This window comes from Electrophorus electricus, chromosome 8 (assembly GCF_041902795.1).
Source record: "Electrophorus electricus isolate QZ-2024a chromosome 8, ASM4190279v1, whole genome shotgun sequence".
Lineage (NCBI taxonomy): Eukaryota > Metazoa > Chordata > Actinopteri > Gymnotiformes > Gymnotidae > Electrophorus > Electrophorus electricus.
The window spans coordinates 13168664-13186186 of NC_137504.1; the positions used below are offsets into that span (position 1 = coordinate 13168664).

General features: G+C 45.9%; 1 protein-coding gene across 14 annotated transcripts in view; it reads left to right on the forward strand.

Moving 5' to 3' along the window:
- The window catches only part of gabra3 (gamma-aminobutyric acid type A receptor subunit alpha3), an 80965-nt gene that overhangs the window by 48196 nt on the left and 15246 nt on the right, over positions 1–17523 (forward strand). For all 14 annotated transcript variants that reach the window (XM_081719324.1, XM_081719323.1, XM_081719322.1 and 11 more), the window contains 3 exons: positions 4689–4771; positions 9320–9463; positions 12189–12341. In XM_081719324.1, the coding sequence (XP_081575450.1) occupies positions 4689–4771; positions 9320–9463; positions 12189–12341 (380 nt within the window). The remainder of the gene's footprint in view (positions 1–4688; positions 4772–9319; positions 9464–12188; positions 12342–17523) is intronic.

Sequence of the window (17523 nt, forward strand, 5' to 3'; positions counted from 1 at the left end):
TCATGTACTTCAGCATGTCCTGAGTCTATTGCTTGACTAATAATGAGGAGAATGGAACAGTTATCCTTGCAATGGCAGATATGTCCGTTTACACTACACAAAAGCTCAACAGTAGACTACTGACAATTCAAAAAAGTGCTCAAACTTCTTCTAGCTTTTCACACTCCTCCAGCCAATTCCCATGGTGTTGTCATCTTTGAAGCAAACTGCGAACCTTGCTCCCCACTCCCTGTTTGTCACTCGTCCTCCTTGTCTTGGATTGACAGTCCCCTGTGAACACTGGCTGGTGAGTAGCAAAGCCAGTGTACCATTTCCCAGAGCTGTCATCATTACAGTACAGCACCACGGCACAGTGGGAATCCTGACTCGCAGTCTCATTGATCATCCTCCGACTTCTAAACCCCACCCCCCACCCTCGCCCTTCTGAGACAGCAACGAGGCCAACGAAGGTGGTGGCGCTGGCCCGATTCCAGGTTCCTCAGCATGTCAGGAATGCTCGCCAACCCTTTCACCCACAGAGCCAGCCTAAGAGAGGCTCTGCCTGGGGTCAGCATTGATGAAGAGTATATTTGGAGGAGTGGAGCTCTGCTGACAGCAAAAGAGCTGACAGATTGACGGGCACTAGGGTGGCCTCGAAGGCAGGCGGTGGGAGAGGATTCCTTTTGGACATGCGCACTATGAAGGAGAATTGAGATTCCTTTGAAGCAGTGGTGGGTTGGGGATCACTGAGTGAATCATATCAAGTGGTCTTGCTGAATGTCTTTAAAATCCTCATCTAAAATTGGCTCAGGAAATGAGCGAGCTGCATAGGCCTTGGAGATTTCCATCCGATTGGGTAGAATAGTAAAGTTTGATGCAGCCGATGCCGTGGTACCTTTATTACACAACAGATCTCGTGATGCAGAGAGATGTTATGGATAGGTATGGGTGTAAGTAGTTTGTTCTCTTATGTGCGTGTCCTGTCCCTTCCAGAGCTTGATACAGAGATTTGGTGCTTCCAGCTGAGGTATTGGCAGGGCAACTTATGACAAACAAAGCGTATTGGCTCTTTGGATACGTTCTGCTGGGAAGCTTGCAAAATTGTGCTCCCAGGGGGGCTTTTTAGCGCATAGTTCCTGGGTTGGTGGCACACCAGGAGGTATTGGGAGGCCCCAGGAACCTGCTGGATACTCGTTAATTAATGTCAGTGCCGCAAAACTGCTTCTCTAGCCGCAAGTACAGTAATTTGCAAGGCCGAGAACATCATAACCATTATGTCAGCAGATTACCCAGGAGGCACCTTATCTCATTAAGCACTTAAAGGTGCGGGGGAGGAGTTTAGGAAAGAGACACAGGGCAAAAGTGCCGACTCCGGAATTGGCCGAGCTCCTACACTGTACAGAGTGGATCTTACACACTGCAGCCTCTGTAGGGAACAAGCCTTGCAATATGCAGCTGTGAGATTCAGTTTTTCTAGGTCTGTGTGGGTTTTTGTTGTTGTTTTTGTTGTTGTTGTTGTTGTCGTTGTTGTTGTTTTTCCAACTGTGTGGGATGAGGAAATCTTCTGCTCTGAATTTTAGTGCCTCTGTGCCTTGCAGATGTGACCCAGTTCTGTGTGATTACAGGCAACATGCCTGGTTTTAGGGTCTTCGGTACCCCAAAAAAGTGCAGCCTTTCCTCGATGTGGGCAGAGCTGTACAACTGTTCATGTCAAATCCGTGAACATGCAGCCACTGGGAACCATCTAGCTTTATAACGGCATGTAATTTTTTCCCCCCATGCCTTTGTAAGTTTGGAGCTCTTTTTCACAATCCCCTCCATCAGCCGAGCGAGTTCAACACAGACATCGCCACTTCGACAGCGCTGCATTTTGTGTTTGGATACTTTTTTTTCTTCTGTTCCTTTCTTTTCCCACACTACCCAGCTCAGCAGCTTTGTGCCTGCCAGAAAACTTTTATAGCTTATTCTCCTGCCCCTGGAGGGCGGTTAGGCAGAGGTGTGGGATGGACAGATGGCTTCACTCGTCCACTCAGTTTGCTGAGCTGCCTCACCTGGCCCAGTGTAGTGGAGCAGAGACAGCTGCCATGCACCATGGCTACAGGCACTCAGACGAGAGGAGCAGAGTTACAGTGTTGCAGACAGTGGTACAAGTGAACCCTGTTGTGATTAGTAGAGAGAAAATAGTCAAATGAAGAGAAGGGTGGCTCATTAATGTGTGTGTGTGTGTGTGTGTGTGTGTGTGTGCGCGTACGTGCGTGCGTGCGTACCTGTTTGTGTGTGTGTGTGTGTACGTGTGCAAGCATGGACGTGTTTGTACGTGTGTCCGTGTGTGTGCGTGTGCATGTGTGTGTGCACGCATGTGTGTGGAACAGTGCTGTCATTCCCATGTCTCAAGTCTGATTCAAGTCTAAGGCAGTTAGTTCAGAGTCCAAGCATGAATCATGACAGGTACTGAAGTTCCCATCTGTAACCAGAACTCGAGGTCTAATCTGAGCCTGAGCTGGCACGAACATTTTTAGAAAAAAAAATTGCTGATCACACCATCCAGATGTTTTTTTCCTTATTTATTCCTTGCTGTTAGTTAACCAAGATGTTACCCAAAATAATAATTTCCTTTTTCCTATTTCTTCTTCCAATTTCTATAAATGCCATTGTTTGTTCTGCTTTTGTGAACTACCTTGTCAACGACCTTTCAAGTTTGCCCAGTGTAACATACAATGCGCATATACATACTGCATATTTATGAGCTCGTGCACTTTATAAAAGATCAAACGTGAAAAGCAAGCTTCTGCTCAGATGTATGTGTTATCATCTCATTAGGACATGTTGGTGCTGACAGGAGCGGTAAATTCAGTTTTAAAAAATATATGTATCTGCAAAGCTTTTTTAAATCTATTTACATTCTGCTGTTAAAAACCAAAAGCACATTAAGAACTGCAATTGGTTGGAATGTGTTATTACTTGAACATCTTTGGAACATAATTTCCAAAACTTGCATTCTCTGTTAGTCAGCTTTTTATTAATCTTTTTAAGCAGCTGCATAAAGATTATATTGGTAATTAAAGGCACCCTACAGGAATTAAAATAATAGCGAAATGTATGATCACATTTTGCCCATAAAATTTATTTTTAAATGGATTTTCTGAGTCGTGATAAGCCATGTATATTCAGTAGATCAATGAATCAATTTGAGAAGAAAATGTTATTGTAAGTTGCAAGTTTTCTACTGTTCTTGGAAAAATCTAAACAACCTTACTACACATCTTTGACATATCAAAATACGTATAGTACAGCAGGCCTTTGAAATATCGATCGGCAGTGCTTACTAAGCTTAGAATAGTGTACTGTCTCTCACAATTTATCTCAAACGAGTCCAACCTCAAGTCATGACATAAGGATTCCAAGTGCGAGTCAGAAGCCTGTCAAGTCCAAGTCCCAAAAATTTGCAACTAATCGGACTCGAGTCTCAGCCTTGCACTCTAATACTACGGCACAGCTGTGGAGGCTTGGCTAAAGCGGCAGTCTCCCGCCGTAACTTGATTTGCTGAAATGCTCCGAGAGCAGGCTGTCACGATAAGGTTGATTGGGTCAACAAGTAATCAAGCAGACGAGGGGAGGGTAGAGGCACGCCAATCCCCAGGGAATGAGCCTGGGGGTGAGGCTCAAAAGGGGTTGGGGTTGGGGCTGCCTGACCTCGGAGGAGAGAGCAGAGCTTGCTGACCATGCACACACGCACACACACATACACACACACACACAGAGAGAGAGAGAGAGAGAGAGAGAGAGAGAACGAACAAATGAACATTGATTCATCTAGCATGGTCATTACACTCACACGCCTGAGCATTTCAGACTCACAAAGTAAGTTACACAGGCACATTACAACCTTTCATCCCAGGAGGTATCACTCATGTGAACACAGTCACCATGTTTTAAACACTCTTATTTTATACATGCAGGCTCCCCATCCTTTTCCATCACTCTGGGTAACCTCACACAACCCTGCCACTGCCCCGATGATGCCCACTAGGGGACCTCTGGCATATTCAGATGGCAACGTGTCATTCTCCGGAAGGGGGGCGGCACAACCATGCAAAGTGTCACCTGGAGTCCTTCCCGGACACACGTGGAGGGAATGACAAACAAGCTAACATTACCCTCCAGTCATAAAGTGCATAATGTAGCGATATGACTTTGATTCACTTCAGAGAATCAAGCTCCGATACTTGCTAATTAACAGCTTGGAGGAGCTATTTATAGTTTGCTCTACCCTGTCAAGAACAGCACTGCATAACAATGCTAGCTTGCAACGGTATGACTCGGGTGTTCTTCTGCAGCATGTCATATTCTGTACCCCTGGTGTTGAGCTCGTACCTTTAGGGATTTTAACACACAACATATAGTGCAGCTGAAATCTAAAGGTATGATTATTCTTTTGTCCCTACTCATGGACTAAGGACTTTAAAAAGTGAGGGAGTTTTAAGATGAGTCCTGCCTTTCTTTGTGTCACACGTAATCTTATAACACGGAGCTGCAAGTCGCCACAGACACGTGATCTAAACAAAATAAACGATGACAGCGTGTCACTCTGCGGTGCCTCCTCTGTGACTAACGGCCCCAATAAACAGATGTGCTATCTCACTCTTATTCTTTCTCCTCCTTCTCACCCCCCCTTCCCCCCACCCCCTTGTTCTTGCTCTCACTTTCAGATTAACCATTCATGCTGAGTGCCCCATGCATCTGGAAGATTTTCCCATGGACGCCCATGCCTGCCCGCTCAAGTTTGGAAGCTGTAAGTGTTTTAAGTGTTTACTCTCTCTCTCTCTCTCTCTCTCTCTGTTTTTTTTTTTTTTACTCTTCCCTTTTTCTTTTCATAGACACTGTCTTAGATCTGCAGCTGGTTTGCTATTCCACAAGTGGCCCTTAAAGCACGTAAACACCCTTGCCAGCTGCATACAGTATGTACTCTATATGGCCCCCGCTTGAACTGACTGCATGCCGGTGTCAGTGTTTGGAGATTAACCTGAATTTGTTTGCATAAAGGGAGCTGAGATTAAGAGCCTTCACCTGAAAGCAGGCCTCTATATCTGCCCATACCAGTCTGTCCTCACGTGCTTAACCGCAAGGGCTGATCCAGAAACATTGTGCCTATTTGGAGATCCTTTAACATGACCGACAAGACTCTGCTACAGGGCCACAATGCTGCACAGTTCAGCGCAATTCGGTGCACAGTTCAGTGCTATCCCAGGTGTACAGTTCAGTGCTATTTCCTTCCATTTGTCCAGGGCTTAATAGGTTCAATCAGGTGTGTTGGTGCTCACTAATATAAACAGCCTTTGATACAGCGTTCGGAAACCTGCAAAAGTTAAGTGCCAGATATTTAAAACTGGTTTACTCCATAAATACTTGACAGTCCTGCTGTTGCTGCGCTCCTAGAGGAAGAGCTGCAGTCTTTCACACAGCTGTTGGGCAGTACATTTTATACCCTCACAGAGCTTCAAGCACAACCAGAGCCCATACTGCCTGCTTGAACCAGGTTCAAATAAAACCGTCTGCACATTGGTACTGCTACGTACATGCTGTGGCAGATGGTATTACGGATAGTTTCTGATTTATAAGACTTCCTATAATAGCTAGTGTGACTACAGCATTTAAAACCAAACCACAATAAAGAGGCAACGTCTGCTATCAGGCATCACTAAATGTCTTACTGCATGATGTAAGATACCCCCCCCCCACCCCCCACCCCTGTCATATCAAGGGTTTCATCAAGGGCCGGCTCAGATCAAATGGGCGATAGCACAACGGCACGATCACGATAGCACAGTTTCACATTCGTAGCTCACAGATACAAAAGACTCCATGCACTGGCCGATCCGGTGTCAGATTTCGGAGGTTTCAGAGGTTCACGCAGTACTCTTCAGGCTCATTTCAGGCTGGGTACAGGTAAGACATAGCGCTGTCCTCCCTGCACCACGTTCGCCATCTCTACATAACACAGACATAACTGAGCTGATGCAGCCTGCATAGCATGGTACTACACTAGATTTATCTTAGTGTCTTTAGCAGAAAGCTCCATCATCTGTTTTAATATGACCTTATATGATACCAGTTGCATTAATTATACATGCAAAGGATACAAAGACTAAAGCACTATGATTTGTAGTATTCAGTGATCAGCCGAGACAGAACAGAAGTGCGTGTATGTAAATGGTTTTGCACAACTGCAGGCATGTTGGTGGCACGAGAAAAACAGGCTCAGTGAATGGGACTTAAAATGCATGAGACCACTGTCAGATGTCATGCGGCACACATTGCTGAAGTGAGTTGCAAACACACTCAAATTAGGTAAACAGTCAAAAGCACTGTTCCTGACTAACAGGCCATAAAGGCAACCTCATTAGGATGTATGATCAGATCTAGAAGTAAGCGAATGTAACTCTGTAACACCCCCCCCCACCCACCCAATAGTTTCACTCTGAAATAGTTTACATTAATAACATAGCCACTGACTCCGAAGATCACCGTGACACAGCGGTCTCGGTGGCATGAATAAAACATAATGCCTGGGCAATAAAACAAAAGGCCTCTACTTCTAGGCATTCGGCTGCCAACCCCCAACAACCCCCCACCCTACACCCCCTACCAGCCCAGTTCTGTAGGGCACGGCACGGGGGACACTCATTTGATCTCCCTGCCTATCACCGGAAATCGGCCTGAAAGGATGATGCACAATCGGCTCCTTAACACAACACTGTACGGTCGGCAAGTAATTAGAAGCTTTTGTTAACGGCTGCCAATTACAAGCATGCTCCCTCCCGCCTCTCCCCCGTGTGTGCTGGTTCCCTAATCATTCCCTATTCCTTTTCCCCTGTCGCTCTGCCTGTCAAAACGAGCTTGGCAATCACATGGTGCTTTTTTAAAAATACTTTCCAAACTTCGAGCAAAGTAATTTTTTTTTATTAACTGAAACACGTATTATCCCACCAGTACCGTCGGACATATGCAGCAGACCTATTTGTTTCTTATATGTGGCACAGAGCCATATACATTCAGGGGTTTTATTTTTCTGAGGGAGAAAATTCTTAATCGGCCCCTGTTTGAAATTGTTTTTCTTTCTATTTGTGTCGACGTCTTTTTTTTTCCATGTCAAAACTAAGTGTATTATGCTTGTCAACATATGTGCAATGTGCCAGAACCACAAAGTGCTAGGAGCCCTGCTGCAGCAGCAGAAGTGTGTAGAACAATCGTCCTGGAATTAAAAAGCCATGATGAAGAGGGGAAATAAGAACCTTTGAACATAATGGCTATCTGAGAAAAAACAACTGAGCTGTTCAGAATCTGAGCTGTCGTGCGGGTTAATGCATTTTTACACAGGTCTGGTTGTATGACTCAGTCGTTACATGGTTCAAACAAGCTTCACATGTAGAATATCTGAAAATATTTCACACCTATCAAATTAATAGATATAGCGAAACGTCAGCTAAATATAAAGTGACTGGACTTAGGGGAAGGACGTTCCTATTCAGGTTAATACGAGGATCACTCGAGCTATGTTATAAGCAATAGAATCCAAAGAAGCGTTCATTTGAAATCTAGGATTTAGCTCTGAGAAACTGTAGTGGTCCCAACCCCCCACCGCCCCCAACCCTCCCTCCTCAACCACAACCACTGGCCAGTGGTCATTGGCCCTGCTGATCCAAACCTTTACTTGATTCGTATTCTTAACCCACATTTTCTCTGTCCAAAAAATTTTACTAGAGAGGATTTTTATGATTAACGCTGTTTGGGCAATCAGTAGATTGTGGGCTTTTACATGGGAATGACTAATATTTCAGATTATATTTCATAAGCAAAAATATAATTGGGTAAATACAGGAAGTGTATGTCACAGCAAACAAAACTGCTACAAAACTGTTAATCCAGTAAATTTGAATCACTCATAATCAAGTGATAAATTTGTCTGACAGTTACAACAAAGTTTCTCTCCTTCTCTTTCTTCCCTCTCTCTGTTTCTCTGTCCATCTGTCTCACAGTATTTTGGGGTTAATTGAGTTTTAGCTCAGTGACTAAATTGAAGGAGCTCGTCGCTCTGCTTGCTGAAAGCTGGTGACACCGTTTGACCTTTTCCCTCCCAGCAGGTCCCCCATCAGTGGGATTTGCTGTAAATAAGCCTTTCTGCAAACACTGGCAGCCTTTGCCCACTCAAACTATGTATTTAATGTCTGAATAATACACTTCATTACCAATTACAGTTCATTATGGATGAAGTGGCATTAAAGCTGATGCTTTCAGCCTTTGATTAATGGCCTTCCGAAAGAATAAAACAATAACTTTTCTCACTGGCCATCAAAATTTAATTAGCAAACCGCAGCCTGGTGTGTGAATTATATTTCTGATGCTAAGCCTCTTTTTTTCCTCCCCTTGTATCAAGGCCACTGGTGTGTGTGTCTGTGTGTGTGTCTGTGTGCGCATGCATGTACTGTATGTGTGTGTACGTATACTGTGTGTGTGTGCGTGTGTGTGTGCACGTGCATGTACTGTACGTGTGTGTGTGTGTGTGTGTGTGTGTGTGTGTACGTATACTGTAATGTGTGTGTGTGTGTGTGTGTGTAAAGTGCAAGTTTTTGTATTTGCTCATATACCATGCTTTCCCTTTTCCCCAAAGTTACTTTGTTTATGTAGGAATACCTAGGTAGCATTTCTCTGATTATATACCTTGAATCCAGTGCAGCACAATGATAATCTAATAAAAAAAACCCAGCAGCCCACAGGCCGGCTGTATTAAAGTTTCATTGAGGCTGCTCTCAATGAGATACATTTATTCATACTGATTGTTCCCTTTTTTTCATGAGCTTTGTTTTGCGCTACCATGTGAATGAGCCATTAGCATTTGTCGGCCCTGTTACGGATTCATAATGGAGTGCTCTCCTTTTCAGACTGCATTTTAGAGCAGTTAGATCTGTGTACATTTTTTAACACAGTAGAACAACGGCAGTAACTACCCAGCACTTCATTATATTTTCTGTATCACAATTACATATTACGAGATTATGGATTACAGTCATATCACTTTCTGAACCATAGTAGTTACATTGGGACAGGAAAGCCATTAGCCAAAATGGCAGTCATACTTCACCTTTGTGTTCGCTATACCCCCTCAAGTATAGGTAGGCAGTGGCACATGATAAAGTAAGCCAAAGAATTTGTGCTTTTATGCAGTTCCATATAAACACTGTGATCTATCTGATCAGGGTGTCTCCAGAACATTCCCGCTGTTCTCACAAGAATGTCCTGTGTGCGAGTGACGGGGATGCTCCCTGTGCTCTGTCTCCCCCAGATGCCTACACCAACAACGAGGTGGTCTACATCTGGACAGCGGATGATGAGAAGTCAGTGTCTGTGGCCCCCGACGGCTCTCGCCTGAACCAGTATGACCTGCTCGGCCATGTCATAGGAAAGGAGACCATCAGCTCCAGCACAGGTAGCCTTCAACAGCAGGTTCTCACTGATCCCTGGTCAGTCGGCCCATGAACCACAATCCGTGGCTTGTGTTGAGGTTAGAATGGTGGAAGGTGGGACTCAGATGATGTAAAAGGGCCCAATGATTGAGACAGACTCATCAAGTCATCCAAGCAAAGATTTTTGCAAAGACTCACGTAGCATTGCCGAGTGGGTGGGCTGAGGAGTTCAGTAATTGATCATGTGACTCCACATGAAAGTCTTTTGATAAATCTATCCCTTGGGTCTAATGCAGTTTGCATCACAGAAGTCTATAAAGGATGCTACAAACCAATTATGTTGATAAAGCTTACTGTCTATCAATGTAAAATAGAAGTTCTTTCTGCCAAGGAATACACTAAAAACTTTCTGCAAAATAGAATTTAGGATTAATGAAGGTGCTAACACAAGTTTCCTTTGAGGTCGTTTGTCACACATTGGAGGATCATTCACCTTAATTTAACAAACATGTTCATGTTTAGGCATGTCTGTGATCCTCTGTTGATCCTGCAGAAAGGACTTTTTAGCAGTTCCCTTAGAAATTTTCTTTTGCGAAACCTCTTTTTTCACTTCACAGGCCTGGATGAATTCATTTTTTTTCACTCCCCTCCTTTTCTCATTGCTAGATTTATTTATTTATTTATTTATTTGTCTGTTTAGTTGTGCTGGCCTGGCATACGCTTACAAATTCCATTTGTGTCCATTTGGAAAGTAATTTATCTAGCCTGCTTTGCGAGCAAGGAGCTCATCGATCGCTTTCTGCTGCAGTTATTGGTGCCACTGCATACCCGATGCGGATGTGTGTGTGCGCGCGTGCGTGCGTGCGTGCATGTGCGCATGCGTGCGTGTGTGTGTTTGTTTGTGTGTGTGCGTGGTTTTCTGCCAGCGGAGGGTGTTTGTCACCAGGTTGCCGTGTGGTGTCACTACCTCAATAGTGTGGACGTGTGAAAAATATATAAAAATAGGGGGAACAAAAATGGTGGACTGCTGCCCAAAACACTGTTTTGCCAACCTCATCTTATATAGCCCGCCTCCAGAGGGCAGAGCAAAGGACGCAGGCATCTCACAGCCCTCTCTGACACGATGTCGGATGGGTAATTCTCCTTGAATGAACGCATCCATACATTTCTGGGGCTCACAGTCTCAAAAGTGTCTTCCCAAAACTTCGACTGTTGCCCACAGCTGCACCATTTTATCTGAGCGCAGCCACTCTGACTTAAGATTGAAGCATGCATGAATTTGTAGGGGGAAAAACCTCCCAAATTTCTGCCTCTCTAATATGGAAATGCTCCACACTGCTGTACAGATAAGAACCCTTGGAGGTGAAATGTGGGGTGGGGTGTGTGTGTGTGTTTGGGGGGGGGGGGGCTGTCAACCTTCTGATTGAAACCAGGCCTAAGGTTCATTTGAATTGGCAGTAAATTACAGCCCATGCCTAGTACCAAAGTGGTTGATCAGTCATTCATTTGATCTTAAATTCTTATTGCCTAGGCTTCTCCTCTGTGTCCCAGACAACCCAAACCCTTCCTTCACAACCCCAGTTAGGCTCATTCTACCCCAGACGAAACACATGGGTGACAGGGGGTAGCTCAGTACCATTACCAGGAAGACATTGTCATCGCGAAAAAGAGATACCATCCGAACCATGCTTTTTTGTTGCCGTAATAGAAAACAACTTGTATGTGTTTTACTGGGCTTATTCCCCAACGACGCATACACAAACACACACACACACACACACACACACACACACACACACACACATACTCCCTATGCACAGGACCAGACATACAGCTACATTACTGATCGCATCTTAACAGCTTCACTTCCTGAGCCGCCACTCCACATCGACCGCAACTCGGCGGTGGCACGCTACAAATCGACTCGCCTCGGCAGACAATCTTATAGTCCTCCATCAACACAAGCTGTAAAAGATGAACTTGTTAAGAACTGGGAGCCTCCGTTTGTTCTCCGTGTTAGTCAGTTTCGTCATCACCGTGCCTGCGGTTGCACAATGCTTCATGTGCAGAGCGGAAGAAGGTCCGTGATGCAGTCATTAAAGAGCGGCATTTATCGAGAGCGAGGCAAGCCGTCTCTCCTGCATGCCTCCATTTGCTCATTCATTCCAGAACGAGCATGCAGGGGTGACGTCGTGTCTGCGAGGGATTTCTTTGATGAGCACCATGCACCTACTTAGACGAGCCCACAGCATGCGCAGGCAATCGATCCATCAATCATAGTGAGGTGTGTTCCCGAGCACTGCATCATGCTTTAAAAAAGGAACGCTGTGGTCTAATGACTAAACCCCAGCCCTACGCGTCCTCCCCAAGGTTCAGAAAGGGCTGTGCAGCGAGAGGGGTCGCACGTGGGGCTTGCGCTGTTGTCTGTCAGCAGGCCCTTGCTTTTAGTGACAGGCTGCATAATCTAGACCAGCAGTTCCAGCAGCCCAATCTCTGGCCCGTAACAATTCAGTGCTGTGATATACAAGCAATCATTTAACCTGCCTGCTCCAAAGCGCCTCATCCCCCGAGGACCCCGCTGTGGCCCCCGCCACCTTCTGTCTGTATTAACTTTCATAAATAAAGGTCTGAATATTTCAGCAGTGCCTGGCCATCACATGAAGCTCATCAATAATGAATCTCTCTCTCTCTTTCTCTCTGTCTCTCTCTCATTCTCTCCCTCTGTCTCTCTCTTTTCTCCTTGTACAGGAGAATATGTGGTGATGACAACATATTTCCATCTGAAGAGGAAGATTGGTTATTTTGTGATTCAGACGTACCTGCCCTGCATCATGACTGTCATCCTCTCGCAGGTCTCGTTCTGGCTCAACCGCGAGTCGGTGCCGGCGCGTACCGTTTTCGGTGAGTGTTAGTAATGTTTCCCCCGAGCGCACACACACACATTCTCTCTCTCATGGAAACCCTGCTGAAACACACGTTGCGAACGGTGATGCCCCCTCTCACAAGTAACAAGTTCGCTGACGGGCAATGTGCCGTTCCATTTCTGAAGCTACACCAAAAGCGAGGAACCCAATGACTTTTCTGGATTCTTCTCGTGTGTCCCGTAACACGAGGCCTTTGAAGAAGCGCAGCAGAGACGGTAAAGTTGTGCTCAGAGCAAAAGAAAGTTTGAACTTAGCGTAGAATGTGGCAGGGGGTAAAAAAAAGTCGCTGAGCGGCCTGTTGGCAGGGCTCGACAATGATGGATTCCGTTTTGAGAGTGTGCAGGGACCAGTGAATTGACCTGTAATTACTGCAACCTTCCAGGCACCTAATTAATTACAGATTAGCTGGACCCAAACTTGGAGCGAAACGAACTTGGAAAAAAGTGAGGTTGACATGCACCTCTGGACTCGGGGAGGGGGGAAGGGTGGGGAAATAAACCCAGAAGCAGCAAGATATTGGCTCTGGCCAGGAGGGTACTTAAGCCGGCTGGAGTAAAGAGATTATTGCTCATTGAGCCCAAGCTTACCTTTGCCAAGGCATCTGCCTCTGTCAGCACACGAGCAACAGATGTGAAGCAAAGCACTGTGGAAACATGAGCACAATCTACAACAACGACCTTCCTGAGACTCCGACCTCGACTGTGAAGAAAGGAACTAAAATCCTCACGCTTGCCAACATCTCATGATGGAAAACAGCCAGCCAACTTTGGCTGGAAGGGAGAAGTTGTGGACTTCTAATATGCTGCATGGATTAGATGCTTGTGGAAGCCAGCCGTTTGTGTGTGTGTGTGTGTGTGTGTGTGTGTGTGTGTGTGTGTGTCTTTGTTATTTTGAAAAGCCAAGAGTTCCCACAGGCTCCCTTTAACTTGTGGCTATGCAACACAAACTGACCCTGTCACCAGCCCAGACAACCTGCACTCCAGAAGAGCTATTCTGGGCTTTGGCGCCCCTCCCCCTGTCTGGAGAGAATCATCATCACTTCCTTAGGACTTTTATTTTTCATCCTGCAGATCAAAATTTATCTTTAAAATGTCAGCTACGTAAGATCGTTATAACAGAGAAATGAGAGGGAAAAAATGTGAATAATTTATAACAAGCTATAACAAGGTAATGGAGCAAGCTGTACTTGTGTTGAACTGGGCGGTTTTTAAGGTAAACAAATACAAACAGTCAAGAAATGCTGAACGAAACAGAAATGTCAAAATATAAAGGAATGCTGGGACAACAATAATCATTAGTGCTATTTCAGGCATAACATTACATTTTCGAGGGAAGAAGCAGAGGAGTCGTACAGGTCTCCAGAGCAGAGCTCTGGGGAGGCAAACATGACTAATCAGGAGACTGTACGAATAGCATCATTAGCTGCCCAGTGTATCTCACACAAAGGAGTCCTTCCTGGCTGTCTCTTCATCCAACCCTATCAGTGCCACCCCTCTACTGTGTGTCTCCACTTCCTCAGCTCCTCTCTCCTTGCCTCTGTCTCTGTGTGCTCTTCCTCTATCTCTCTGTCTCTCTCTCACTCAGCTCCTCTCTCCTTGCCTCTGTCTCTGTGTGCTCTTCCTCTATCTCTCTGTCTCTCTCTCACTCAGCTCCTCTCTCCTTGCCTCTGTCTCTGTGTGCTCTTCCTCTATCTCTCTGTCTCTCTCTCACTCAGCTCCTCTCTCCTTGCCTCTGTCTCTGTGTGCTCTTCCTCTATCTCTCTGTCTCTCTCTCACTCAGCTCCTCTCTCCTTGCCTCTGTCTCTGTGTGCTCTTCCTCTATCTCTCTGTCTCTCTCTCACTCAGCTCCTCTCTCCTTGCCTCTGTCTCTGTGTGCTCTTCCTCTATCTCTCTGTCTCTCTCTCACTCAGCTCCTCTCTCCTTGCCTCTGTCTCTGTGTGCTCTTCCTCTATCTCTCTGTCTCTCTCTCACTCAGCTCCTCTCTCCTTGCCTCTGTCTCTGTGTGCTCTTCCTCTATCTCTCTGTCTCTCTCTCACTCAGCTCCTCTCTCCTTGCCTCTGTCTCTGTGTGCTCTTCCTCTATCTCTCTGTCTCTCTCTCACTCAGCTCCTCTCTCCTTGCCTCTGTCTCTGTGTGCTCTTCCTCTATCTCTCTGTCTCTCTCTCACTCAGCTCCCTTTCCCTCTCCCCTTTCTCTCCCTCTTTCCTTCTTTCTCTCCCCCTCTCTTGATCCTTCTTTCGATCCTTCTCTCCCTCCCTCTATCTCTCTCTCTCTCTCTCTCTCTCTCTCTCTCTCTCTCTCGTCAGTTGCTCCTGTTAGCCTTCGCCTAAGAGGCAGCACTTGAGAGTGTGTCATGGCAACCAAAGTGCTTCACTACGAGTGTATGCACAAATGTTTGTGTGCACATGTGTGTGTGTGAGTGAGCACGTGCATGTGGGTATATTTGTGTTGAGTGTGTGTGTGTGTGTGTGTGTGTGTGTGTGTGTGTGTGTGTGTGTGTGCACGGTCTAATCAGCGATCCAGAGTCGGGCATTGTGTAGTGGGCAAATTCATAGCCAGAGGTGCCTTATACTCAGCATGGCAGGAGTCCCTCCTTCATGTTTCACCCAGTGCACGGCCCTTCTCAGGGAGACAACTCACAAACACGAAAGCAGCCGTGCCGAGGGCCATGCTGGCACACCTCACACACATTTTCTGTGTAGTGATGGGCAGATAACGAGTCTGAAGTCAGTAGGAAGTGCTCTTTCATAAAGGGAGAGGACTCACACTGCTCTAGAAAAATTCCATTTGCAGACTTCTAAAGACCTCGGAGACCCTGCACCAGGGTGCGTGAAAATGCAACCTTGGTACAGTAAGAAACAATCACGGCACTCAGGAGAGCTTGCTCTAAGGACATAATCAAAACAAACTGGTAACAACTCACGCAAAGGTGATGAATAATACATGACTTAAGACTTTCATAAGCAATATTAATGAAATGCAATTAGTAACATAATAAGCATTTCCTTCTATCCCAAACCCCTTAAAATAATCTCAGTGCCTACTTAAAGATCTAATCACGTGATCAATGTCCTGGCCAAAAAATAATGATAATTCAAAGCTGCCATTATAAATGTCCTGCAAACATATAACCTGCAAAGGAATCAGCAGTGCTGCTTGAAGTCCCAGTCTTAATCCTTATACCTAATATCCTAATCATAACATGAGCAAACAAAGTCCATCATCGTGTATCCCCAACTGAAGCTTAGCAAACAGACAGCTTGTAGAGATGGGCTGCTCAGCTCCGATCTGCAGGTCCTAATGAGGTGCAAAGCACAGCCTTATTAGTATTCCGCTGGGCTTGCGGTGCCTACGTCTGCGAACGTGATGGAGCAGCGTTCCACCCCCAGACTGCAAGCCACCTGCTGTGGCTAATGGAGCGGGGGACCGGGGAGACGGCGGCTGGGGCAACGTGGGCCGCCGTGAGCAGTGTCCTTCTGCCAGACCGGAGGTCGCTCACACCACACCCTTCCATCGGACTCCCCCTGAGCACTAATTCTCTCCCAGGATTTTTTCATTTTCTCGCCCCCCCTCGCCGCAACTGCTCACATCACCCAAAGACTCGACAGCTGCTGTGATGTCCGAGATCGCTCCCTCATGGCGAAAGCAGGAAATACATGCTTCTCGCGGCTTCCCGTCTTCTTCGCCGTGTAGCCACGTTTAATGCATCTCAGTACTGACGGGGAGAAAATGCTCCTGTGCTCCATCTAAATGGGAAAACCAGTTATTGGTTACATTTATAGGTTCGTGCAGCAGCTCACAAATGCCACTCGAAAGTTGATTTTTAATTAATCGCCCATGGCCTGGAGTCTTGCCAGCTTCCTAATGTGCCTGACCCTGCATTTTATGTGCATAATCCTGTTTTATAATTTTCTTGGCAGCCCAAGCATAGTGTATGATTTATGGCTCCAACACACGTTCTGAACAAAAGCACACTGCCTTTGCCCATGTTCCCATATTTTTCTTATTCCTTGTGTGATGAAGATGAGATTTGGTGAAAAGCTCAATGAGGGGCTTGACCACCATTCACCAGTCAGTGTTCCTCCCCCACTTGGTAAAGTAATTGTTTCCTGCTGACTTTTATGGTGACAGACAAGGCATATAAAATGTCCTCCCTGATGCCACCTGATATCCGACAACACAACAAGCTGCTCCCCACCAATATAACTCGGCTGTCCTGTTTATCCACCTATTGTCTTGTAGCTGTTTGATCTCATGAGCACATTGACGTGAAGTGGACAAATCTCGCCGCGTTAACACGGATGTCTTACTCTAGAGACGCATGGGATGGAGCCAGCTCGCTGGCAGACACCGCAATGCCAGAGTCTGCCTTTTAGTTTCCTGCCAATGAGGCAGGTGGTAGCAGACCAAGTGGAATGATTGCTTATATCTGCTTTAATGGGCACCTATTCTGGACCGTTCTCTCATTTCACTCCCAAAATTCCATTATCAGAGGGGCTGATGCACAATGACCTATGAAAAAGTCTGATTTCACACCACAACCGATTCATCTGCTTCTCCTGCTTATATTGAAATGTAAGTCTGCATTGTTGTCAGGACCCCAGAAGAAGATTGGAAAGGTTCATTTCAAAGTGATGGACAATGGAGCCAGGTGGACAAATGTGCTCTCTTTCTGGGCAGTAACCTTTGTCAAGATAATGCCAAGGCTCTCCATTCACGATTCTACAGATTTCTTTCTAAGCGCCTACTCTGTTGCTCTTTCCAAAGTAAGGTAGTTAGTGTAGACCTTCACATGGTCAAAATATATGGGACCTTCATGGACTTATTCCACTTTGGAGTCCCAAGGGAGCCTTCATTCTTGATTTTCAATCCTCTTCCCTTTTCGCCCTGTCAAGGCCACAGTTCATCTGTGTTCAGCCACATAGCTGCAGTGGGCCCATTCATCTCTACCTTGACTGGATGTCCAGCTCCATAATTCTCCACTTCAGTCAGTGGCTGTCAGAATCTTCCAACTGTGCTCTCCAAAGCCCCTCCTCTACTGCTGTCGCCGGGGTCAGCAGCCTGGCAGAGGAGAAGGAGGAAGCCACCAGTACTTTATCAATACTCAGATTATCATCTATTAGGTTCCCAGACTCCCCTATGAAAGGGTACAGTAGCATCC